We start from the raw sequence: 27,114 nt of genomic DNA on the forward strand, positions 1-27,114 counted from the left end.
CACCTGTCTAAACTTATCAGTTCAATCTGAAAACCTGTACATATTTAAATTGTTGCTAACAGCATCCCATTGATTGGATATTGTCAGTGATTATAATCCCAAAATCATCTTCCTTCACCGTCTGTGTGAAGTTTGTGACATGAGTGCTCTGGAATATTGGTCCTGATATTCTTTGGGTTGTGAACCTAACAAGTACTCCAGGATTGTGCCTACCTCCGACCTCACGAGGGAAACATTTCCAGCACCTAGCTTCCAAAGGAAATGCAGTCCTGCTACCCAGCCCGGTGAGGGGGCAGGGGAGAGACAAGATTTCCCACTTTCCTGTGCCCCGCGCCCCAATAGGAGAAATTTAAACATACGGGGCTGAATTTTTATCACAAAGGTGGGAAACGAGTTGGGATTGTTTTCAGGTCAGGAACCCGCCTCCTATGCGGAAACTGATTAAGGTCCTAATTTTCATGGGGGATGAGCCCTTAATTGATGTGAAGACGGGTCCCCTGTCTAATTGGAACCATTGGGGGTGGGAACGGAGGTGGGTCAGATGAAGTGTGGGACTCTGACTCTCTGCGGCAGCTATCGCTGAGACCACTAGTTGTCCCAAGGGAGAAATCTGCTGATTGTACCAAAGCATTCCACAGCACCAGCAGGAAGTAAAATGTCACGCGAGCCGGAGGCCTGAGCACCCGGGACATTGCTGCACCTCGCTTCATCGATGCCAACCTGGATCTAATGTTGGAGGCCGTGAGCGAGGTCCTTTTGCCGGAGGGTGGCAGGAGGAGGCCACTGCGTCACGCGGAGCACTGTGTGGGTCACTGGGGTGTGTTCTTCTACTGTTTTCACTGTATAAGTGATATTTGAAGCCAGACATGTAGGACTCCTTTTATTGCTGCCATGACAGGAAAAGTGGTATGAGGTGGTGAGAGAGATAACGGGGTCTTCCACAGTGAGGGCAAAACCTCTGGGCAGATGTGCTTCCTTCATTGGTGGTAAGTGATTAGATGTTCAGGGCTGCGTCTTCCATGCATGTGTTAGAACAGGTGTCTCAGACTCCCTTCCATGCCATGCCCCTCAACCTGAGTCAGAGGGCCTCCCTTAAAACGTTTCTGGATCAGGAGATCCCTGACATTCATGGCATCCATGAGGGGGAGACAGTGGCATAGTGGTAATGTCACTGAACTAATAATCCAGAGGCCCAGGCTAATGCCCTGGGGACACGGGTTCAAATCCCACCCCGGCAGCTGGTGGAATTTAAATTCAATGTGTTGAATTAATTTAGGGCGGCGCAGTGGTTAGCACTGCAGCCTCACAGCTCCAGGGACCCGGCTCCATTTCTGGGTACTGCCTGTGCGGAGTTTGCAAGTTCTCCCTGTGTCTGCGTGGGTTTCCACTGGGTGCTCTGGTTTCCTCCCACAGCCAAAGACTTGCAGGTTGATAGGTAAATTGGCCATTGTAAATTGCTCCTAGTATAGGTAGGTGATAGGGAATATGGGATTACTGCAGGGTTAGCATAAATGGGTGGTTGTTGGTCAGCACAGACTCGGTGGGCCGAAGGGCCTGTTTCAGTGCTGTATCTCTGAAAAAATAAATAAAATCCTCCATGAGTCCTTCGTGCTCCAAGCCGTGCCCGGCCATCTCATGCAGCCAGGGCCCTCTCTGTTCAGCATCGTCTCCCTCTGCCTCCACTCTTCCTCCTCTCTCACCTCCTGCTTCTCTTCTGATGAACTGCTGCCTTCAAGGGCCTCACCGTCCTCAAAGTCTACACCTCTCTGGAGGGCCATCGTTATGCAGAATGCAACAGGCCACCACAATTACTGAGACCCTTGCAGGAGGGTACCATCCAATCGGTCCAGACACTGGAATCACATCTCGAGAAGTCTGATGGCCTGCTTAACGGTTGTCCTAGTGAGCATTGGTTGTATTGCCTCTGTGACTCTGTCTGGGGCTCCCATAGAGGAGTGAATAACCATATCTTTAAGGGATATCCCTTCTCCCTACGATCCATCCACGCACTTTGGGGGTTGAAGTGAAGATCTGAGGCAGCCTGGACTGGCAGAGGATAAAGGAGTCATGGCAGCTATCAGGAAAGTGAGCGCACACATGGAGGTTGTGGTTACGGACCATTTGGACTTTGAGAAAGTGGAAGCCTTTCCAGTTGATGAATCTGACTGGCCAGTCACAGAGTGCCTTGATGGCCGCATGGGTACAATTGATGATGCCCTGCACCTTGGGGAATCCAGCAATGATGGTGAAACCCAATGCCCTCTGTCCCTGTGAGGCCGCATCTGTCATGAAATGAATGTACTGTCCAGCTCTGTCAAAGAGGGCATCAGTGACATGCGAAATGCAATGGTGTGCAGCTGTTTGCAAGATACAACTTAGGTCTGCAGCTGATCCTTGGAATGAGCCAGAAGCAAAGAAGTTCAAGGCCACAGTGAGTTTGACAGCTGCTGGCAGGGCATAGTAACCAGTGCTGCAAGGTCTTCCAGAGCGAGGGAACAAATATCTGTGACTATCTGCCTGGAGAGTTGCAATCTACTGCAGCACTGGTTCTCGGTCATCTCCAGTTAGCTCTATCTTTGGCGGTAGATCATGTGTTAAGGGTGTGGCCTTCATTGCCTTCCTGCACTTCTTTCCTCTCCTGTGCCCTCCTGCTGCTTGGAGCTCCACCTTTCCTGCAGTGGGTATTGCCCCTCATTGCCACTGGCCCTCCTTGCCAGCTGCAGCCTTCCTTTTGGACAGGTGGCTGTCCCTTTGTCATTGGCAGCCTTGCCCTTTGCTCTTTTACTCCTGCGATGCCGGGTGGGTGACAACCATGTTCAATGCCTGAGCGCTGACTGCCCATTCTCCCCACCACCTGCGCAGTGCCAAGGGCACCTCCTTTCCAAGGACCGAATCTCCCTTTGACCCTTTTATGGGGCTGGGTAATTCTATAGGTCAACGATGACTGGTTCCCCACTCTGTAACCACCTCCCTTCAGTTGGTCAGCAACGGGTAGCACATGAAACCCATGCGCCCACTTCACGATTCGAACCTCCCCCTCTAACAAGCTCTTAATGAGCTGTTTAGTTACTTTGATTGGCGTCAATCAATTGGCCAGAGGTGACATGATGAAAAACATTTTAAGCACTGAGTGGTTAGGATCTGGAATGCTCTGCCTGAGATTGTGGTGGAAGCAGATTCAGTCGAGGCCTTCAAGAGAGAATTGGACAATCATCCGAAGAGAAAAAAATTTGCAGGGCTACGGGGAAAAGGTGAGTTGCTCTTGCAGACAGCTGGCAAGGACACAATGGGTCAAATGACCACCTCCTGTGCTGTAACCATTCTAGGATTCTTATCAGGAGATGGACAGGATCACTGTCCCGCCCTGCACCCTCCACCAGTGCCGGCCTTGATTTAAGGTTTCATCCACAAAGTCGCACATTTGACAGTGCAGTGCTCCCTCAGTATACTGGAGTGTCAATCTAGATTATGTGCTCAAGTCCCTTAACTCAGTAAGTTACCAAACAGTGTGGTAAAACAGTGCCGGAAATGAGTCAACCCCATTGAGGAAGTCTCTGATTAAATATAACGAGATGGGAAGATTTTATTGTTAGAAGGTTAGCTGTTTGGTGGAAGTTTGATTTGAGGATTCAATCCACTGATATTGCTTGGTATGAATCCCCTGCAAAAATCAGCTCTTCAAGAATAAAGGAGGATAGCTGCTGAAAATACCAGTGAAGAAGAAAAAGATACAGATCAGCATTTACTATGGAAGACACAGCAGCCCATAAACAACAGGTTCCCTCTTACCTTGATCTCCTTACAGTGCATCGAGTGGAGTTAGTGAATGGAATTAGAAACACAGAGTGCATCCTGGATAACTTGTTACAGTCTGGCTACTTCACAGCAGAAGATAAGGAACTTGTACAGAAGAATAAAATTCGACATGACAAGGTATGAAGGCTGGCAAATCAATGGGTCTCCACTAGAACAGGGCAGTTTTTTTAACATGTGACAGAGTGGAGTCAGCCAAATTTTTCTCATTCCTCCCTTTTGCGGAAACTGCTTCCATTATCTAAATCCTTGGTCAGACCCCATCCGGAGTACTGCATTTAGTTTTGGCCATTGCTTTGGAGGGCATGCAAAGTTGATTCACCAGAACGATACTAGAGTTTTGAGGTTTAAATTATGAGGACAGGTTGCATAAACTTGTTTTCCCTTGAGTTTAGAAGACTGAGGAGTGCTCTGATCGAGTTATTTAAAATGTCAAAAGGATTATTTAAAATGTCAAAAGGATTTGATAGATTAGATGCAGAGAAACTATTTGCTCTCGTGGCGAAATCAAGAATAAAGAGGAATAATTGTAAAGTTAGAGCTGGACTATTTAGAAGTGAAATCAAGGGCCTTTTTTCACACAAAGGGTAGTGGAAATTTGGAATTCGCTCCCCCAAAAGGCTGTGGATGCAGACTGTCAATTGTAGCTTTCAAGGCTGAAAATTATAGAATTTTGTTCGGGGAGCATATCAAGGGATGATCAGGTCTGCAAATAAAAAACTAGACCCGAGCCGAATCGAGACCTTCCATTTTTTCCCGCGCCTGACCTGACCCGACTATCAGTTAACTTACCTTCCATTTTTCACTTTGTTGCTGATCTGCACAAGCTTAAAATAACTGCAACAAAACCACCTTTCTAGTCCAAAAATTAAATTAACATTGGAGTCACTTACCTGTGATCGAGCATGACTGACCTGGCTGGACGCGGAAGTGCAACCCGACCCGATCCGAACCTGACGCATGTCGTCTGGTCCCATCAGGTTCAGGTCGGGTAGCCAGCCTTTAGAGCAAGGTGGGAAAATGGAATTGAGATATAGATCAGCCATGATCTAAATGAATGGCTCTAGGGAATGAATGACCAATCTTTTTTTCTCTTTTTTGTTAATGTCTCTCCCCACATCAGTATTAATGAGCCATGGGGCTCAGCCCAATTAACCCGAATCCCTACATGGCGCAGAACTTGATGCTTGTCTTGTAAGGCATGTTTCCGCATAGCCCTTCGCTTCCCCCCACCCCAACTTGAGGACTGTGTATTTTATTTCCTCTATTTGTCAAAGTAAAATTAGTAGCATTAATCTGCATGGTTGAGTTCCTGAACAGATGCTGAGTAGCAGGGTACTTCCCGATAACTCGGACCCTTTAATTTCAACGAATGTGTATGTAATATAATGAGACGAATTTTAGCCCCAGGAACAGTGGGTTTGGGTTGGGTGGGAGGTTAAAATATTAAAAGCTGAAACTCCCGCGCGCCCCCCGCTAACCAGCCTCCAACCCATTCACCAGGTTTTAATGGTGGTGAGATGGTTGACGGACAACCAACCCACTCCCAGGAGGTGCATTGGCAATTTAAATATTATAATTAAGCTGCCTACCTCATATTTATTCACCATCTCAAATTTAACTATGTCTGGCTGGAATTCCTGAACATTTGGAAAGCTGCCAGCAAAAGAGAGGCCTTCGATCTCCTCCAACCTCTAACTTCCTACCCCCAGGATTGGGCCCCCAACCCAGGATCAGAATTCCCCCTCTGTGAGATCTTCTCCACCATCCCCAACCCTGCGTTTGGACCGCTTCCCCTGGGTCAAGGTTCTTCTCTAGCATTCCCCATTCAACTGTAAGTCAAGCCTGTCAATCAGGCTGATTTCAGACGGTGTAGCTCTCAGTGATGTCACACATCCTGACTTTTGTGCGCCTGTACACCACCGAGGCCCCATCTCCCAGCATGTCCACCAGTTGAATTTCCCCCAAAATGTGGGAAACATGAAAAGGAGGAAGTAGCTTGTACTGAAAAACCTTTCCTCTGTCGTACCCAGTCTGTTTAACATTTCCTGTGTCACTAAGGCTCAATTTGTTTTTGAAAGGAGAAGTGAAGATTGCTTACATTTTTAAAAAACTATGAAGAGATTTCTTGTCTGGCAGGAGATATTTATTTTAACTTTTCTACTCCTTATGGAGACTTGCCACATTAGGTAAAAACTACAGCCCTGACATCGTTAAAAGAAGAACTCGCATTTATTTAGTGCCTTTCACATCACAAGACGTCCCAAAGCACTTTACAGCCAATGGAGTACTTTTGAAATATAGGTTTGAAGTACAACAACAAGGCCGAGGAGCTCATGAACTTCTGTTACAAAGATTGAAACCATTCAATCAGCGGCCTCTGCCATTTCCCTCTCTTCCTGTATTCTACTGGGTCAAACCTCCTCTAAGGTTCCCCGCTGCCCTGAACATGTATCTTTCTCCTGTCTCCCCTAATGCCGTCCCTGAGCTCATCTTGTCCATGAGACCCACCTCCCGCTCTCTCGACCCTATTCCCATTAAACTGCTGACCACCCAACACCCCTTTCTGGTCCCCATATTAATTGATATTGTTAACAGTTCGCTCTCCTCAGGGATTGTCCCTCTCTCCTTCAACTCTGCGATCATAAGAAATAGGAACAGGAGTAGGCCATTCGGTCCCTCAAGTCTGGTCCGCCATTCAATAAGGTCATGGCTGATCTGATTGTGGCCATAACTCCATTTTCTAGCCTGCATCACCTCCCCATAACCCTTGACTCCCTTGTAGATTAAAAGTCTGTTTAGCTCAACCTTGAATATGTTCAATGACCCAGCGTCAGCTGCTCTCTGAGGAAGAGAATTCCAAAGATTAACAACCATCTGAGAGAAGAAATTTCTCCTCAACCCCATCTTAAATGAGAGACACTTTATTTTGAAACTGTGCCCCCTAATTCTCGATTCCCCCACGAGGAGAAACAGCCTCTCAGCATCTACCCTGCCATAGAATCATTGAACGGTTACAGCACAGAAGGAGGCCATTCAGTCCATCGTTCCCACATTAAACTCCATCTGCCAAAGTTTTGACCGCTCACCTAACCGATCTATATCTTTCTGCAGACATTTTGTGTCTTCGTTACAACTTGCTTTCTTACCTATCTTTGTAATGTCCACAAATTTGGCTACAATACACTCAATCGCTTCATCCAAATCATTAATAGATCACAATTAGTTGAGAACCCAGCACTGATCTCTGTTGCGCCTCTCTCAAAGGTCCTTGACTCCCTGGTAGATCAAAAACCTGTCTAACTCAGCCTTGAATGTTCAATGACCCAGCCTCTGCTGCATTCTGGGGAAGAGAGTTCCAAAGATTAACAACTCTCTGTGAGAAGAAATTTCTCCTCATCTCCATCTTAAAATCTCTGCCTCCCAAATCCATACCCATCTGTCCCAGAACTCCATGTTTGAATCCATCCAATCAGGTTACTGCCCCACAATCCAGAAACAATTCTTATCAAAGTCATAAATGACATCCTACGTGGCTTTGACAAAGGGAAGGTATCACTCCTTGTCCATCTCAGCCTATCTGCAGCCTTTGACACAGCTGACCATACCAACCTCCTCCGATGCTTCTCCAATGTTGTCCAGCTGGGTGGGACTGCACTCGCCTTGTTCCATTCGTATCTATCTAATCATAGCCAAAGAATCAAGTTCAATGGATTCCACATCATTACTTCTGGTGACCCCAAGGATCTATCCTTGGCCTCCTCCTTTTTCTTACCTACATGCCTCTCGACAGCATTATTTGAAAGCAAAATATTTGTTTCCACATGTACACTGATGACACCCAGCTCTACCTCACCATCTCTTAACCTCTCCACTGTCTTTAAATTGTCAGGCTGCTTGTCCGACATTCAATACTGGATGAGCAGAAATTTCCTTCAACAAAATATTGAGAAGACCAAAGCCATTGTCTTCAGTCCCCACCACAAACTCTGCTGCCTATCTACTGACCCCATCCCAATCCCTGGCAATTGTTCGAGGCTGAACCAGACTGGTGGCAACCTTGGTGTTGTATTTGACCCAAGATGAGCTTCCAACTAAATATCCGCGCCATCACTAAGACTACCTATTTCCATCTCCATAATAACGCACCGTTACACACCTGCCTCAGCTCATCTACTGCTGACACTCTCATCCATGCAGTTGTTACCTCTATTCCAATGCACCCCTGGCCAACCTCCCACATTCTACCCTCCGTAAACTTTAGGTCATCCAAAGCTCTGCTGCCTGGGTCCTTACTCAGATCAAATCTTGTTCACCCATCACCCTTGTGCTCCCTGACTACATTGGCTCCCAATTAAGTAACGCCTTGATTTTAAAATTCTCTTTCTTGTTTTCAATTTCTTCCATGGCCTCACTCCTCCCTTCTAAATTCTAGTCTCTTCAGCATCCCCAATTTTAATTGCATCATCATTTGCGGCTGTGCCTTCAGCGGCCTGGGCCCTAAGCTCTGAAATGCCTCTCCCCCTCTACCTCTCTTTCCTCATTTAAGACATTCCTTCATAACAACAACTTATGTTTATATAGCACCTTTAATCTAATGGGTCTCCTCCGGGTGCTCCGGTTTCCTCCCACATGCCAAAGACTTGCTGGTTGATAGGTTAATTGGCCTTTATAAATTGCCCCTAGTATAGGTAGGTGGTAGGGAAATATAGACAGGTGGGGGTGTGATAGTAATGTGGAATTAGTGTAGGATTAATATAAAATGGGTGGTTGATGGTCGGCACAGACTCGGTGGGCTAAAGGGCCTGTTTCAGTGCTGTATCTCTAAACTAAACTAAAACGTCCCAAGGTACTTCACAGAGGCATTATGGAACAAAATATGACACTGACCCACATAAGGTGATATGAGGTCAGATGACCAAAAGCTCAGTCAAAGAGGTAGGTTTTAAGGAGTGTCTTAAAGAGGGAAAGTGAGGTAGAGAAGCGATGGTACACCGATTAAAATTGGGGATGCTCAAGAGGCCAGAATTAGAGGAATGCAGATATCTCGGAGAGTTGTAGAGCTGGAGAAGATTACAGAGAGGGAGGTACCAGGCCATGGATGGATTTGAAAAAAAACTTGAACATTTTAAAATCGAGGCATTGCTTAAATGGGAGCCAGTGTCAGCCAGTAAGATGGGAGGACGGGATTTGGTGTGCGTTAGGACACGGGTAGCAGAGCTTTGGATGACTTCAAGTTTACGGAGGGTAGAATGTGGGAAGCCAGCCAGGAGTGTATTAGAATAGTCAAGTCTGGAGGTAACAAAGGCATGGATGAGGGTTTCAACTGCAGAAGAGCTGAGGCAGAAGTGGAGTTGGGCAACGTTACAGAGGTGGAAATATGTGGTCTTAGTAAAACCGATCTTTTTGACCAAGTTTTTGATCATATCTCCAATATCTCCTTGTCTGGCTCGGTGCCATATTTGCTTTAGAATACTCCTGTGAAACGCCTTGGGACGATTTATTACATTAAAGGTGCCATATAAATACAAGTTGTTGTACTGTAGGAAATGCAGTAGCCAATTAGTGCACAGCAACACCTCACAAACAGCAATGTGACAACAATGCGGTGGAGGCAGACTCCATCGAGGCCTTCAAAAGAGAATTGTATAATTATCCAAAGAGAAAAAATTTGAAGGGCTATGGGGAAAAGGCAAGGGAGTGGGGTTAGGTGAGCTGCTCTTGCAGAGAGATAGTACAGACGTGATGAGCCAAACGGCCTCCTTCTATGCTGTAACCTTTCTATGATTCTAATTTAAACCACTGCAAAAAAAAAAAACCCTTAGCAAATGTAATCACCTCTAAGTCTGCCAAATGATGCTTCACCTCCCGAAGGACGTGGATGAGCTTTCCGGACGTCGATGGTGGGCACTGAGGAAATGGCTTATTACCTGCACCAGATTCCACCCCCCCTCCCCCCCCCCTTTACCCCCCTTCCACCCCCCCCACCCCCGTCCCCTTCCCTGCTCCACCCTCTCAGCTCACCCCCTCACAACCCCGTCCCAGCCCGCCCCCCCTCGCACCATCTTCACCCCGCACCCCCTTCCCCTGCACCCCCCCCCCACCCCCTCCCTCTACCCCTCCCCCTTGCATCCCCTCCTCCCACCGGCACCATCCTACACCTGTGTAGGGGCCCCAACAACCCCACTGCCTTGTGGGCGTCTCGGGAGAGACCAAGGCTAAGGGAGTAAACCCTAACAGAAAATCCGGAGCGGAACCCCGTAGGCGGTCATGTGTCACCTTTGGCATGTTTCCGGCAGTTCCTGCAGCCATACTGGTGCCAAACGTCGTGTCCTGCACTCCTTTGGACCCCACCAGAAAGGCCGAGAGGGGGGTTTTGACGACTGGGCAACTCTCAACCTCCATAAATTTGCCCAGGCATGCGCCATGGAGAGGTCACTCCATAATCACTGACCACCTCCAGGCGCGTATCCATTGTCTCTCGAGATAAGGAGGCCCAAAAGAAGAAGAAAGAAGAAATTTCAGTCAACCTGCATGTAGCATTAACCACAGATGCAGATAGGGGCTGGGGATAATATGGTCTTGAGACCACTAGGCAGAGACAATGAGTAACAAAGCTTTTGGAATAGAAGCAGAAGGACTTGCTAAAGTAAACAGTGAGGAACTATCATTAAAGAAAGGGAGAGGCCATGAGGCACCGAGAGATTTAACAAAGATTGTGGAAAGGGCAAGGAATATCAAAAAGGAAGATAAACGAGAAAATCAGGGGAAAGAATAAGGATCAACATTCCAAAAATGGATTATCTGGTCATTTATCTTATTGCTGTTTGGGAAAGTTGCTGTCCGCAAATTGTTGGCCAAATCTGCCTGCGTCACAAAAAAATGACTACATTTCAAAAACATTTCACTGACTGTAAAGTGCTTTGGGATGTCCTGAGGATGTGACGGGTGCTATTTAGATAGAAGTTCTTTCTGTTTGAACAGTGTTCTCCCCTGGTCCTCCCACCATAGTATACAGAGGGGCTGGAACCCGTGTAAAACCCTCGGGTTGTATGCACCAAAATATGGTTTTGCTGTGTAATACAAATGTGCATTGCATGTAAAATGGAATGGCAAGGGTTGTGAGGCAACTCACATTCTGTCTCAAAGGAAACTGATTTCTTTGCACTTTCTGGAATGTCAAATTGAAAGTGTTGTTATGATCCTGTAGTTTTTTTTCTGGGAAGAATGCGATGTGCCTTTAAGGCTGGAAAAGGAGCAGTTCTGCTTTAAGGCAACAAGCTCTGGAAACTGAGTCAAATAATGCATTCTGGGTGTCCTGGGATACAGCCACTCAAAGACTGAGGATCGAGAGATACATTGTTGCCAATTGACATTTGAAACTAGTTGAAAACTGGCTTTCGAAACACAGTTCACAGGGCAAGACACAGACTGTCTGCTAGCATGTACTGAAGGGAAAGAGAGCTCTGTCAGTTTATTTAAACCCTATTTATTATACTCTCAGAATTCTGATGTCGTCAGATTAATTTCTTAAAAGAAAATAACCAATTTCTTTAACTACTGAACTGTAATTGTTGAAATTCATTGCTGGAAAAGGAGGGCATCAATTCAACTGCTGCATTAGACTACGGACTGTGCTACTGATGAAGAATGATTTTTTTTCACCCATCGGATGGCTGTGAGGACTTCAAGCAACATTGAACTATTCCACGTTGGAAGATTTCACTTCAGCTAGAGTGTAAATATGCAAGGACACTAATTTTTCTATTTTAAATGTTGTTTACATCTTAGTAATGTTTAAGAATTTAGTTTTTTCTAATTAAACAGTTAATTTGTTGATTAGCCTCCTTCGGGGATTAATTGATGGTACAATTTGACTGGGTCTTTAATTTGGAAAGTTTACAATGATAGGTTAGGCCATCTGTGAAGGGACAGGACTGAATCAACAGTGCATTTCTCCAACCTCAATCAGAATCGTATATTTTGATTGGGGGCTTTGACTTGAGCGGTTGGTCGTAACACTGTTTTGTAATATATTTTTTGCAGATTTTTATGAATGAAGTATATTTTTGGGAAAAAAAACAATCACATCCTCCTTTAAATGGAAATCTAAATCCATTCCTAATGGGCATGATAATGTGGAAGAAATTATAATTGTTACTCTAACCTGTTTTGGTGCTAGTGTTTATATTAAAAAAGACATAAAAAGATACATCAGAGTGACTTCAAGGCTGCAATCTTGCCAAAGCTTCACATGGCCATCATAAGTCATTCAAACTTCTGTTGGTTTATTGTGTTATCTGACCTTGATAAAAGACTGTCTGACAATCACTCCTGGGAATTCTTTAATCCATACTTAGAAGTCTTAAATTCAGTGTTCACCTGTTACACTGCAGAAATCACTCTTCACAGTATTAAAAGTGTTTAAAAAGAAAGTCCAGCATTTCCTGTTGGTTTTTCTGAACTTGATAACCTGGCCTCTTCCCCAAAGAGAAGAGTTGGGGAATGGCCAAACTACAGCAACTTCCCTCCACAATTACCTTATAATTGATTTCAGGATGTGCCTGTCTGGGTTACTTCCCTACTGGGAGATACAGTTCCCACCACTCACATTGCCCACATTTATCACAGCTAGCCCCCTATATTCTAGTATTGAGAGATAGAGTAGCATAGTGGTTATGTTACTGGACTAGTAATCCAGAGAACTGGATTAATGAGCTGGAGACAGGACTGGATTTTCAAAGCAGGGTCAGGGACCCAAAGCCCAGATGAATTCTGGGTCCTGGCCCTGCACTTGCACTGCACACGCAACGCTGTTTTTAAATGCTAGTGCCCTGATTGGACAAGAGGAAAGCTCAGCACCCAGTTAGTGCTGAGCACCTCCAGGAGGTGGGAGCTGCCTGCCTAGTGCCAGCAGCAAAGGCAAGCAGCAGCCATGATGAGGCCTCTGCCATCTTGCCAAAGAGAGCAGGCATCTCCTCAGACGACCAGCAGCATAAAGGGATGAGACAGAGTGGAAAGGCCAAAATCGAGGTACTGCACACATTCTGGCACTGGATACTGGAGGGTCCGATAATTTTAAACAATAAAAATATGTTTCCTTCACCCTGCGGCAAAGCTGATAGCTGTGCACTAACGTGCAGCAGACTATTCGGGTTTGCCGAAATCGCTATTAAAAATTGTAGTGCCGGTCACCCCAGCCTATGAACAAGCTCCAAAAGGAGCTGTTAATTGGAGGTGAGCAGGTTCCCTGTCCCCCTCCTCCACCACCAGCACTTTGAATGTTGTATACTGATCCTGACGGTGTCCGAATTCTGAGACGACCTCTGGGACTGCGATTTTTAAATTGCGCCCGCTCCGGGCTCCGACCCTGCCAGCATTTGAAGATCCAGCCCAGGAGTTCAATTCCCACCGTGTCAGCTGGGGAATTTAAATTCAATTAATTAAATAAAAATCTAAGGGGGAATCTTTCCAGCCTTGGGGAGGTGGGTTAGGAGGCGGGACTTGGAAGAATCTTGAAAAATAGCGCATTGGGTTGGCTATTCGACCCATTCCTGCCTCTGAGTGTTCTAGCCGGAGGCGGGGTCAATGGGGCAGCGGCTACCCAGCTGGCAGCGACAGGAAATCAATTAGACCCAATGAGGGGCCAGTTGTGTGCAGGGTTATGACACTGCTAGGATCTTCCCGATGATAGATGGGCCGCCCGGTGAGGCTGGAGCCCGGCAGATAAATGGAGACAGTCTCCCACCAGCAAGCGGGGGATAGGGCATCATCACCTCATCATGACCCCAGCAGGGACCCGCTGGGATGAGTGTCCACAGCCACGGCAAAAAGCCATCATATGGGCCACACTGATGGCCTGACAACTATGGCCCTGAATGATTTTTTAAATTTTCAGAATGCTGCACAGAACGTCTCCATTTTCAGGCACCCTCGTGATTTCCTGCCTGCCTCAGCAGCATCCACCTCTCCAGGTGGGTTCGCTGGCTGTCCAGAGCTTCAGGCCCTCCGATTGGGCCACCTGCCTAATTGGATGGCGAACGCATAGGTGGTCTCTTAATTGGCTGCCTCCCATAAGATCACAATGCCTTGCGGCTAGCCGACATCATTATGGTCAGGAACTGCTCTGTTCCTGGCAGCAGAAAAGTTTGAAAGACCATAAACTTCGCCCCTAGTCTCAGCAATGGTAACCGTGAAACTACCAGATTGTGTTAAAAACCTATTTGGTTCATTGATGTTGTTTAGGGAAGGAAATCTGTGATTCTCACCCAGTCTGACCTATGTATGACTCCAGATCCACTGCAATGCGGTTAACTCTTAACTGCTCTCTGAAATGGCCTAGCAAGCCACTCAGTTGCATTCCAGAAGGTAGCCCACCACTACCACAAGTTCCTTATCTTCTGACGTAAACCCCCTCTGGCTGTAGGCACCAGAGAATGTTTAACATTGTAAATATAACCTATAACAGCAAGTGTGGTGAAACACCTCATGTACTGTATTGAAAGAAACTGATGTCAACTGCATTTAATGTAATGTCAAATTTCAACTGTTATGTTAATATATTTTTACAAATTTTATGAATAAAATATTTTTTTGAGGAATAAAAGGTTGCTTACCTTCTCAAGGGTAATTAGGGATAAGCAATAAATACTGGTCCTGCCAACGATGCCCACCTCCTGTGAATGATTAAAAATAATTAGGAAAATGGAACAAATGGTTTGTCATCACTATCAGAGTCAATTACAAAGGTGCTGAGTGTAATGTATTAAATGCACCAATTGCTTTGGTCAGTTCAGTAGTTTCTTTAATCAACTTGCATCTTGTTAATTCTTTGTATTTGTGAAATCTGCCCTTTGTCTTGGTAATTGGATTCACCAAAGGCACCAATATAGAACCGTGAAGGGACAGAGAAAGATAGAAATGCACAATCAAAACTGGTCACGGATTTATAGGCTACTGTTTAACCCTTAGCATCTGAACATTGTTTGATTTTAGCCTGTCAAAATATGCTAGCTAGCTTCAGTCTCTTAGAGCAACAAAATGAGGAGACTTAATACTGAGATCAAAATGAGGAGACTGAACCTATCTTGGTTTAACTGGACACTGCGTATAGCAGGCAAATTGCATTAAAGCCAATGCACCTGCTATAAGTAGAGGGGATTGTATTTGAGCAGTGGTCTTAAAGGGGGAGACTAGGTTAAACACAGCTCCATCTTTACTATTAAACATCACAACTGTGCTCCCAATCCCAGACTTACTTGCTAACGATGTCACAAGAGATCAACTGATCTCTAAATCTTAACAATATGCGCTTACGGAGAACCTTTAGTGTAAAAACACAAAACAAAATCCCAAGGCAGGAGGAGAAAGCAAATGTACGCTGATCTTTAGCTGGAGAGTTAAGAGAGATGGCTGAAGACTTGTCAAACACAGAAGTTTTGAGAATGTTTTTAAAGGCAAAATGAGATAGAGATACTGAAGAATAGAGAGAGAAGGTTTCCAGTAATTAGAGTTAAGATGGCTGGACTTTGTCACCAAGAATTGAACAGAGGGCGAGAGGACTGTACAGAAGGCAAGAGTAAGGTGACAGGCTGACACAGGAGGGAATGAGAGATTGAGGAAGAGGTAAGGTGGAGCGAGGCCATGGGGCATATATGGGTAAGGATAAGTGTTTGAAATTCATGTGTTGGCAAAGCAGTGTAGATCAGCAGGAATGAGAATGATGGGCAAATGGAGCCTGGTCTGGAACAGGATGTGAATGGCTGAGATCCAGGGCAATTTCTAGAATATTATAAGCCCTTGGCACATTATACATCATCTTGAAACTCTGTTTACTGTTGGTAACATTATGTTTTTTGATATATTTTTCTTAGGTGCGTGAAATCCTTGACATAATATACAGCAAAGGACATGAAGCTGCTGAGTATTTTGTACATGTGATATACCTGGCTAAGGAGGTTTATCCAGAACTCCAGGATTGGATAAAGGCAATTAAGTATCAACCATCTGAGCATTTAGTGAGAAAACCAGTACTTCTCACAGATGCTGGTAAGTAATTATGTTATTAATGAAACTGATGTATACGTCGGCAAAGACAAGTAAATTTGACATCTCTGGCCCAACATTCTTATTATTCGAGGGAGGAATTGTGGCAGAAGTAGGGGACCTAAAGTATACAATGTGGCATAAGGTATGTATAAATAAAGAATATATATTCTGTTATGATTGTGAAAATTTCTTTCAAACTTCTGATTTCTACATTCAGTTTGTCAGTATTCCGAAAAACTTAGACGTCAATTGAAAAGAGAAACAAAATTTGTCACGTCATACGTCCAGAAAGAAGACATCTTGCTGGATGATACTTACACTGAGACGCTTATGGAATTAATCAATGCAGTCAATGAAACAGAAGGAAGCATTTCCCACTTGGAGGATTTGTTCAATGACACTGGAGTCATCAATGAAGATGCAGAAACAGTGTTTGTAACTGGTGATGCTGGGGTTGGTAAGACCATACTGCTCCAGAGACTACAGAACTTATGGTCCAAAGGGGAGCTGGGCGCTGATATTAAATTCTTCTTCAAATTTAGATGCCGAATATTCAATAGCTTTAAGGAGGAAGACAAGATCTCTCTCAGGGATCTAATGTTCAAGTACAACTGTTATCCTGACAAAGATGCTGATGAGATATTCAGTTACATCCGACAACACCCAGCTTCTGTTCTCTTCACACTGGACGGGTTTGATGAAATTAACATTGACTGTGATCTTAATGATATCCCTGACATCTCTTCGCCCTTTGACCCCACACATCCTGTGGTCTTGTTGATGAACCTTCTTCGTGGAAATTTATTGAAAAACTCAAGAAAATTATTGACAGCAAGAACTGGCACAGACCTGCCGATGGGAATGGTGAGAAAGCGAGTGACACTGAAAGGCTTTTCCAAGGAGCTTTTGCTGCAGTATTTGAAGAAGTTCTTCAAAAACGGGGCCCATCAAACTTTGGTTTTGACCCAGCTGGAAGCAAACCCTCACCTCTGCAGTTTATGCTCAGTGCCATTGTTTTGCTGGATTATATTTAAGTGTTACGATCACTTGCAGTCCACATGTAGCTCCCAGTGCTTGTCAGATTATGTTACTTTGACTGACATCTACCTGTTGATGTTAGAGGTTTTCCTAAACCGTTCTTCCAAGGCGGGATTGCACAAAAGAAACAATAGTCAAAGTGAGACATTCAAAGCAAAGAGGGGTACGCTAATGAGACTGGGCAAATTGGCAAAAGAGGGGATTGAAAGTAGCAACTTCATCTTCAGTCAGGAGCAAATCACAGCGGCCAAAATCTCAGAGGAGGATTTACAGTTGGGCTTTATCAAAACTGCGGGTCATTACAACGGTTGTGGGAACCAATCGACTTATGAGTTCCTTCATTTGACCCTCCAGTCATTTTTCACTGCATTCTCCTTGGTTGTAGACGAGGAAATCAGTGCAAGAGAAACTATTAAGTTTTTCACTGGACATGTTCCTCATGGAAGGCAGCAACAGACACTCGGCCCTTCAGTCACATGCCGACATTCTAAGAGGAGCTCTAGAAAATACTTGCTTGAGTTCAGAGAACATGTTCAGCTGACTGTTTTCTTCCTTTGTGGTTTGCTTTGCAAAACCAAGATTGGCTTTTTGAAGCATTTGACTTGCCAAAGAAGAGTTCAAAAGAAGAGATCGGCATTGAAGTCTTACCTTGTTGGCTGTGTGAAAACACACATGATCAATGATTTCTATCAGATGTGTGCAGTTCCGCGCTTCAAATGGCTGTTCAGATGCATATTTGAAGTGCAGAGCAAAGAAGTAGCCAGACTTGCAGCCAAGGGGATTTGCAAAGATTGTATAAAGTTCACCTATTGCAATATCTACTCAGCTGACTGCAGTGCAATCACATTTATTTTACGTGACCTTCAGAAAACAATCGCACTTGAACTAGACAATAATAACATCAATGACTACGGAGTGAAAGAACTAATTCCTTGTTTCAGTAAGCTTCGCTTTATTGGGTAAGATTTACAAACACATTAAACCCCTACCTCCTATCCTTTCAGTGTGTGTACACCTATTTGTGAGTACATCCATGTATACTTGGAAGAAGGGGAATGTAATTGTTAGCTTTTAGTTCTCTACAGACATTAGAGTGCTAACCAGGTAGGAGATTTAGTTTAGTTTAGTTTAGAGATACAACACTGAAACAGGCCCTTTGACCCACTGAGCCTGTGCCGACTATCAACCACCCATTTTTATACTAATCCTTCACTAATTCCATATTCCTACCACATCCCCACCTGTTCCTATATTTCCCTACCACCTACCTATACTAGGGGCAATTTATAATGGCCAATTTACCTATCAACCCGCAAGTCTTTGGCATGTGGGAGGAAACCGGAGCACCCGGAGGAAACCCACGCAGACACAGGGAGAACTTGCAAACTCCACACAGGTAGTACCCAGAATTGAACCCGGGTCGCTGGAGCTGTGAGGTTGCGGTGCTAACCACTGCGCCACTCCTGAGGGATTTATTTAGCTGGACACACATGGAAATCTCTAACTGAATTCTTTTTGTCAAGAATAGGGTACAGTCACTGAGCGGTTATCTTTCTGAACTATTATTCCAGAGGTCTAGACTAATACTCCAGAGAATGTGAATTATAATCTCACTGTGGCAGTTTAAGAATTTCAATTCAGTTTTAAAAAAATTTGGAAATAAAAAGCTGAAAACTTACTTTTCAGTAAAAGTGATCATGAAACAATTGGATTACAGTAAAAAAAAAACCCAACTGGTTCATTAATGTCACCCTTGGCCTATGTGTGACTCCAATCCCACACCAACATGGTTAACTCTTAATTGCCTTCTGAAGTGGGTTAGCATGCTCTTCAATTGTATCAAGCTTGAGATGGGCAATAAATGCCAGCCTTGCCTGTGTTATCCACGTTTCAAGAATTATTTTTTTTAAAGAGATAATAAGCTTTCTCTGATGCTGGAATCTGTTCTGTCAAAGTAAACATCTATAGATTTTATGCCCCTTCAGATATGCGGGCCTAATATTCTGAAGATTATTAACTGCGGCTAACAATGCTCTCCCAAGGTCCCACAAAAATACACAGAAAACTGTTTAATAGCCATTTTGTGAATGGCCTCCATCGATCCCTTCAAGGACCACTGATTAGGCTGCCCAAACCTTTGTGTCACACCCACTGGTGTTGCAAATAGGTCCTACAACTGGCAGAGGACCCTGATTTGCAAAGACAGGGAGGTCCTTGTCTGCTTTAGATGCGGGTGCTAGCTACCTATTTGAAAATCACTTGAAAATCGCATCAAGCAGGCCCCTGGCAGCTAATGGGCAGGTGCGTTTTCAGCGGAAAGGGGCCTGTGCAGTCAGAAAGTGCCATTAAGCATTCTAGAATTTGGTTGAATTCTGTACTTAATGTAAACCTGCCATTGGCTGATACAGCTGTTCACCAGATAAAGTTGTATCTCTTCAAAGCTTTGTTGCAGTATCCTCAAACTATCTGATTAGTTGTCTTAGCTCTATAAAAGAAAAAATATGCATTTAGAAAGCGCCTTTCGCACCCTCAGGATGTCCCGAAGCTTTTTGCTGCCAAAGAAGTACTTTGGAAGTGTAGTCACTGTTGTAGGAAATGAAGCAGCCAATTTGCACATAGCAAGGTCACAAACAGCAATGAGATAAATAACTGGATAATCTGTTTTAATGATGTCGGTTGAGCAATAAATATTGACCACAGCATCGGGGTCAGTTCCCTGGCTCTTCTTCGAAATAGTGTCATGGGATCTCTTATGTCCAACTGAGAGAGAAAGCAGGGTCTCAGTTTACTTCAGTCATTCTAATATCTGCTGTTGTGACATTATTCAGGCTGAATGTAAACCAAATCACAGATGATGGAGTTCAAGTGCTAACTGAAGAACTTATAAAGTACAAAATTGTTCAATTTCTGGGGTAAGTTAGCAAGATTAAAAAAATATTTCAGATTCGATTCTTCCCTTGAATCTTAGGAAATGCTGAGACAGACGGATAACTTATTGTGTACGCTGTATAGATATTTTCAATGTGTAATAAGCGTTTCAATAAAAGATGTTTTCTTAAATGGAGTATATATTGATGCATGTGATGTAGATGTTTTCTTGTACATATAGATTTCTGTTCACTACATATAAGCAATGATTTAGATGCAGACCTAGAGAGAGTGGTATTGAAATTTACAGATGATACCTAAGTCGGAGGTATAAACAATTCTTCTGAAAACTAAAGGAATAAATGACAAGATGAGGGAATGGTCTAAAAATATGAGATGGAATTCAATGTCAGTAAATGTGAGGTTGTACATTTTTATTTTAAAAAACGGTGGTAATTATACTCTGAATGAAAGTGGACGAGGTGTTTAGTTTAGAGAGACAGCACTGAAACAGGCCCTTCGGCCCACCGAGTGTGTGCCAACCATCAACCACCCATTTATACTAATCCTACACTAATTCCATATTCCTACCACATCCCCACCTGTCCCTATATTTCCCTACCACCGACCTATACTAGGGGCAATTTATAATAGCCAATTTACCTATCAACCTGCATGTCTATGGCATGTGGGAGGAAACCGGAGCACGCGGAGGAAACCCACACAGACACAGGGAGAGCTTGCAAACTCCACACAGGCAGTACCCAGAATTGAACCCGGGTCGCTGGAGCTGTGAGGCTGCGGTGCTAACCACTGCGCGTGTTGTGAAAGAGCAGAGGCATTTGTGGGTACAACTTCACAGGATGTTAAAGGCACCATCTCAGGTTATTAAGGCTAGAAGCCAAATTATGGAATTCCAGGTTTTATCACAAGGGTTGTACAATACAAAAGCTGATAGGCAATGATAAGTCTATGTAAAACCTTAATAAGACCTCAGTTAGAGTACTGAGTGCAGTATTGGGCTCCACACTACATAAATGATATGGAGGCTTTGGAGTGGGTGCCATGCAGATTCACTGCGAGGCTGCCTGGCATGAGGAAATTTAAATATGAAGAAAAACTTTAAAATTGAGGCTTTTTTTTGTTTAAATCATGCAGATGTGACAGATGTTCTTGACTACCTGTTTAACCACCATTAAAAGGGTACTGTCTTTATGAAAACATTTTTGGAAAACCTATTCCTAATTTGGGGAGGAATATAGCTGTGATAATTCTTCTTGAGGCAACAGGAAGTAGACACAACTTATGTTCTTTACAATATGTCTGCAATAGATGTATTTTTACAATGGTTTGTATTTCCATAGAGGTGTCTTTCAGTCTTTAAAATGGTGCATTATTGTTTTGAATTCCAGTTCTCTGCCATTTCTGCTCCTTGCTGGATACAAAGGCATTTCCTTTTCATAGACTTCAAGACAGGATAGTTCATTCATTGAAATTAATTAATAATCTCTTCACCTCTAAGAGCTATTTGAATTAACCTGGACTTTGCTTTTTAGGCCTGCTTGCCTCTGTTTTGCTGTTAAGACTCTGACATGAGATAGTTCCTCAGCTGCATTTATTTTAGATTAGAGTTGATTATTCTATTACCATAACATACTGTGGTGTGAAAGGCTACACAAAATATGCAACTCTACATACACTCTGTTAGAAGGTCTGCCTTCAGCTGCTAACTCAATGTCACATGCCATGAATACACAGTGGAACATAGCCCAAATGAAACAGTCACCATGTAACTAAAAACAATAACTTGCATTTATATAGTGCTTTTAACAGCGAGTGGCAATGTCCTGGAGCTGCCTATGAGGGTGGTGGAATTAGAGACAATTAATGATTTCAAAAGAAAATTGGATGGGCATTTGAGGGAAATAGATTTGCAGGGCTACGAGGATCAAACAGGGGAATGGGGCTGATTGGATTTCTGTACAGAGAGCCAGCATGGACTCGATGGCACAAATGGCCTCCTTCTGTGCCGTTATGACTCTATGACACTTCGCAGACAATTATCAGACAAACTTTCACATTGAACCAGATAAGGTGACATGAGGAGAGAAGACCAAAAGCTTAGTCAAGAAGAAAGGTTTTAAGAGCGACTTAGAGGAGAAGAGATGGGGGAGAGGTTTAGGGAGGGAATTTCAGAGTTTAGGGCTTGTATAGCTGAATGCATGGCTGAAGGAAGGTGAAGGTGGGATGAAGGAAGTGGGGAATGCACAAGAGGCCAGAATTGGAGGAAAAGCAGATTTCTCAGAGGGCTGGCAGTGGTGACAGAGATAGGTTGCTCTTTCTGCAGTTACAGAGCTTGAAATGATCACTGATTCAGGTGGTCTAGTTGCACATCATCGCTATATTTTCTCTATCTGAGACCAAAGTGTTTCTACTGTGTGACTTCTTTTATTTGTATTTGTTTTTCCAGCTTATACAAAAATCAGATTACTGACATTGGTGCCCAATATGTTTCAACACTGATCGTCGAATGTCCAAGTCTCATCAAATTGGCGTAAGCAAATTTGCTTTGTAAATTCATGCACAGTTTCAAATAACAGTCTGGGCTTACACTAGTCACATATTTGGAAGTCAGGTTGTATAACAGCCAATTTTCATAGACTAAAGTAACACGGAAAGGTGTCTTTCAAGTAGGTGCTGGTTGCTAGAGCACAGAAAGACTTGAGACAAGTGTAAATGGGTCACCAAAATACACCAGAATCCCATAGACTTGTGTGTCCTCCTTGTCTGCATAAATATCTGAATGTCAGGTTTTCCATAGACTTAATGCAATTATTGCTTCCCTCTTGCGAAAGTATAGTCAAAATAGCTGCACCACAGCTTTTCAAACAGATGCCTGAAGGCCCGCAAGATAAACTTGCTTTTCCAGTTTTTGCGCTGTCAGGAAGTGTCTACTGACACCCCAGGCAGCAATCAAGTGCAAACAGCGGAAGGATCATTTGGAAATTTGAGCATCCCATTCACTCGCCTCAGTAAACACCACCTGCCCCACCTGTGGCAGAGTGTGCAGATCCAGAATTGGACAATTCAGTCACCTAAGGACCCACAACCCTGGAGTGGAAGAAAGTCATCCTCGTTCCTGAGGGACTGCCTAAGAAGAAGACGACTTTTTGCAATGCAGCTCCATCTAGTGATGATCTGATGTGATTAGAATCTCACACACTATGAAAATAGAAACAGTGAAGTGTGGAAAGAATTGTGTTGCTTCTGGGTACATTTGCATTGGTGCATTTGCAAAAGAGCTGTGATCTACAGAAAAAGTCTAGATCAGGATATGAAGCACGATAGGTATCTAACACTTCTGGATTGAGATGGTAGACAAAGTGGTAAAGATATTCAAGCCGAATCTCTGAATGACAGGAACCACTTGTTCAGCACTAGTCATCATTGATGGCTACTTTTACAGTGGGGTTTTCATGGAGCTGCTCTGGCCATTGCTCAATCAAGTGGTATTTTTGACATTCCCACAATTATTTTTGTAGTGACTGATTAGTCCTTGATTAACAGTTAGACTCCATTGCAGGTTGAAAGAGTGGGGCAACATATCCTTCACTGATACCCAAGCCAGTGGCCCATGAAAGCCCATGCCTTAGTCAGCAGGTGGTGTTTGAAAGAGGGTAGAATGATTTGGAAATTCACATAAAGTTTATTGTTTTCTTCAAGAAGGCCTTCTGTAAAGACAGAGGATATGTCTTTCCCGGTCTAATCTTTTAATCCAAATTGTTGGCTCAAATATCCCATCACTGCAGCTACCATAACAATGGGAGGGATTCCTGAAAGTCACCAAGTCATCTACTTCTGTTTAGATGCTGCCTCCATTAACCATTGTTAGCTGATCCCCTTATCTGCTTGAGAAAATTATGATTGCTTAGCTACCAGCTCTTGTAGTGAAGACTACTGTACACTAGAATCAACCTCAGAAGTTTGTTCTCAAAAACCTAACCTTTGAAAGGGTTAATATGAACACTTATACAACAGTGAGTTTAAAATATTTAATTTCTTATAATGACTATTTTGAGCCCTCACTGCAAGAAAATGTCTGCCTGAGAGCCTTTGGGAGAGGAGAGATCAAATCGTGAGTGGTAAAGATGTACAATTCACCAAGCAATGCTCTGAAGGAGCCTGCTACAATGAGAACACTTGTATACAAACTCCTGAGGAATTCCTTTAGTAGCAAAAGGCATGTTGATGAAAGGGGAAAAATGTTAAACTGATTGTTTTCTCGTTTGTATATTTAAAGCATCGGATACAACAAGATTACAAGTGAAGGAGGGAAAATGCTAGCACAAGCAGTTCAGAAAAGTAAGACAATCAAACAACTCTGGTGAGTAGGGGAAAGGATAGAGAATGAAATGTCTCATGTTGTCCTTGTCTGTTATACCAAGCTGCTAAACATGAATAAATGTAATACATTACCTTTTGAAGATTGGCTTAAAGGAATGAATATCCAATATACATACTATATATTCGGAACTATACAAGGCACAAAAACCCCAAAAGTAAAGGCAGTCAACCATGGATAACAAAGGAAGTTAAGGATTGTATAAGATAAAAAGAAAAGGGCCTATAAAGTTGCCAGAAATAGTAGTAAACCTGAGGATTGGGATGATTTTAGAATACAGCAAAGGAGGACGAAGAAACTGATAAAGAAAGGGAGAATAGAATATGAATGTAAGTTAGCAAAAAATATAAAAACGGGCTGTAAGAGTTCTACAGGCATGTAAAAAGGAAAGGTTTGGCTACGACAAATGTGGGTCCATTACAGGCAGAGTCAGGAGAATTTATAATGTGGAATAGAGAAATGGCAGAGAAGCTAAATGATGACTTTGTGTCTGTCTTCACTGAGGAAGATACAGGAAATCTCCCAGAATTAGAGATCCAAGGGATTAGGGGGATTGAGGAATTTAAGGAAATTACTAATAGTAAGAAGGTTGTATTGGAGAAATTAATGGGGCTGAAGGTTGAAAAGTCCCCGAGACCTGATATTCTACATCCGAGAGTGTTGGAAGAGGTGGCTATGGAGATAGTGGATGCATTGGTGATCATCTTCCAAAATTCTATAGATTCTGGAGCAGTTCCTGCAGATTAGAAGGTCGCAAATGTCACCCCACTATTTAAGAAGGGAGGGAGAGAGAAAACAGGGAATTACAGACCAGTTAGCCTTAAATCAGAATCTATTCTAAAGCATGTGATAAATGGACACTTTGATAATAATGATCTGATTGGGCATAGTCAACATGGATTTATGAATGGGAAATCATGTTTGACGAACCTGCTGGAGTTTTTTGAGGATGTTATTAAATTGATAAAGGGGAGTCAGTGGACATGGTATACTTGGATTTTCAGAAGGCTTTTGATAAAGTCCCCCACAGGAGGTTAGTTAGCAAAATTAAAGCACATGGGATAGAAGGTAATATACTGGCATGGATTAAGGATTGGTTAACAGGCAGAAAGCAGAGAGTAGGAATAAGCGGGTCATTCTCACATTGTCAGGATGTAACTTGTGGGATACCGCAGGGATCAGTGCTTGGGCTGCAGCTGTTCGCAATACATATCAATGATTTGGATGTGGGAACCAAATGTAGTATTTCAAAGTTCGCAGATGACACAAAACTAGGTGGGAATGTGTGTTGTGAGGAAGATGTAAAGCGGCTTCAAGGGGACCTGGACAAGACTTAGTGAGTGGGCAGGAACATGGCAGATGGAATATAAAGTGGAAAAATGCACATCTCAGCAGGGGCCCAAAACTGTGACAGGCTAGCACCAGTTAAAGCTGGCTTGCACTACTGAAAGGGGACATGCATGTGGCTGAAGTCAACCGATTCTGACCTGGGAAAGACACAAGAATAGCATACTGTGGGAGACAGCAGGTTTCAAGATTTTCCAAAGCTGTACTGGAGGCCTTTGTTGAGAAGGTTTAGAGGAAGACAGATATGCTGTATCAACATGGGGCCAGGAGACCCTCCAGAGAAACTCTCAGAAGGCAATGGGAGTAGAGATAGCCATGGTGATCAATGCGAGAAGTCAGGCCCTAAGGGCCTGAATGCAGTTCAATGACCTCATACAGATGGTTAAGGTCAGTGAACACATCTTCAAATGCCATATCCCACCAACTGCACCACTAGCCTGACAATGATCAATGTACCATACCCTTATCACTCACCTACCAACATTCACTATCAAGCACGACTCATCCCTAACATCCACAGCCTCACTTCACCCTCACATTTAGCACTGTGCACATATTGCTAGCTATTCAACCGTGACAGCCCATCGCCCAAACAGACTGCATCACATTCACTGACCCATTTCCCTCTTTCTTGCAGGACAAGATGGTGCACAATGGAAGGCAGCAGGTGCTAACTGGTGGGGGATATTTGCAGCTACATTCCCCACCCCCATCAAGGAGATGGTGTTCGCTATCATTGCAGCAGTCATTGCTGAGGCTGTGGCCATCAACAGGGCTGAAACCATTGAAGATAACTTTATCCTCATGTCTAATCCTCTTTCTCACATTCCACTTCACCCTCATCTCAAATCTCATCTGATTTACAAACTGCAGATGGTGTAAGCAATGCATTTCTTACTTCCCCCCGCCCCCCACTTCACCACAACCCCACCCTTGTGCCTTTCTCCTTTCAGACATCCAAAAACTGCAACCTGATCAAGCAGTGGTTGAACAGTAACAGGCAGAAGAACAAGATGACAGTAATGATGAAGAAACACCGTCAATCTCACACTTTAAGCCACCAATTCAGATATTAACACTGTGTATTTTTGAGGCTAGCTTAGGTGTGGGAGATGCAAGTGGTGGGTTACTGGGCATGAGTGGCATGCAGCCAGGGCAGGGCCAGGTGTAGTGCAGGTCCCAGCTCCTCAGAGAGTGAGGTTGCACACAAGTTCTGCTGCAGAGGACTCAGATGAGCATTTAGATGAGGCAGGCTACAGAAGAAGGCTGATGGGTATGCACTATGAAATGCATGGTGCATTGGCAGGCCTGCCAGAAAGCCTGCATGCAATATCAATGACCATAGGGTAGTCCAGCACCAACTTCACACAGAGCTTTTTGCAGAGCTTGGAACCTATCCTTTGCAGCATGGAAGCGGTGGCCAACTTCATTACCACACCATGATGGAGCATCTAATGGCTGATGTTTCAGCTTTCACAGCATAAGCAAAAGCCACCCAAAGTCAGAGGTGCTGCAGTGAAAGCTCAGCTTACTGCCATACAATCTCAGACTGCTGCCATTATAGCTGTGGATGCCAGCATTTAAAGGGTTTGCAGTGT

The 27,114-nt window shown here is 43.9% G+C and overlaps 1 protein-coding gene across 4 annotated transcripts in view; it reads left to right on the top strand.

Annotated features, from left to right (window-relative positions):
* Positions 1 to 3,581: 3,581 nt before the first annotated feature.
* Positions 3,582 to 27,114, top strand: part of LOC137383250 (nucleotide-binding oligomerization domain-containing protein 1-like) — a 36,917-nt gene continuing 13,384 nt past the window's right edge. For 2 of the 4 annotated variants that reach the window (XM_068055781.1, XM_068055773.1), the window contains exons 1-6: positions 3,582 to 3,933; positions 15,687 to 15,861; positions 16,079 to 17,858; positions 19,728 to 19,811; positions 22,238 to 22,321; positions 24,068 to 24,151. In XM_068055781.1, the coding sequence (XP_067911882.1) occupies positions 3,748 to 3,933; positions 15,687 to 15,861; positions 16,079 to 17,858; positions 19,728 to 19,811; positions 22,238 to 22,321; positions 24,068 to 24,151 (2,393 nt within the window). In that variant the 5' untranslated portion in view covers positions 3,582 to 3,747. Of the gene's footprint in view, positions 3,934 to 15,686; positions 16,004 to 16,078; positions 17,859 to 19,727; positions 19,812 to 22,237; positions 22,322 to 24,067; positions 24,152 to 26,153; positions 26,279 to 27,114 lie in introns of those variants that run through there. The other 2 variants (XM_068055784.1, XM_068055792.1) reach the window with 2 other exon arrangements.

Source organism: Heterodontus francisci, chromosome 2 (genome assembly GCF_036365525.1).
Source record: "Heterodontus francisci isolate sHetFra1 chromosome 2, sHetFra1.hap1, whole genome shotgun sequence".
Taxonomy (NCBI): Eukaryota; Metazoa; Chordata; class Chondrichthyes; order Heterodontiformes; family Heterodontidae; genus Heterodontus; species Heterodontus francisci.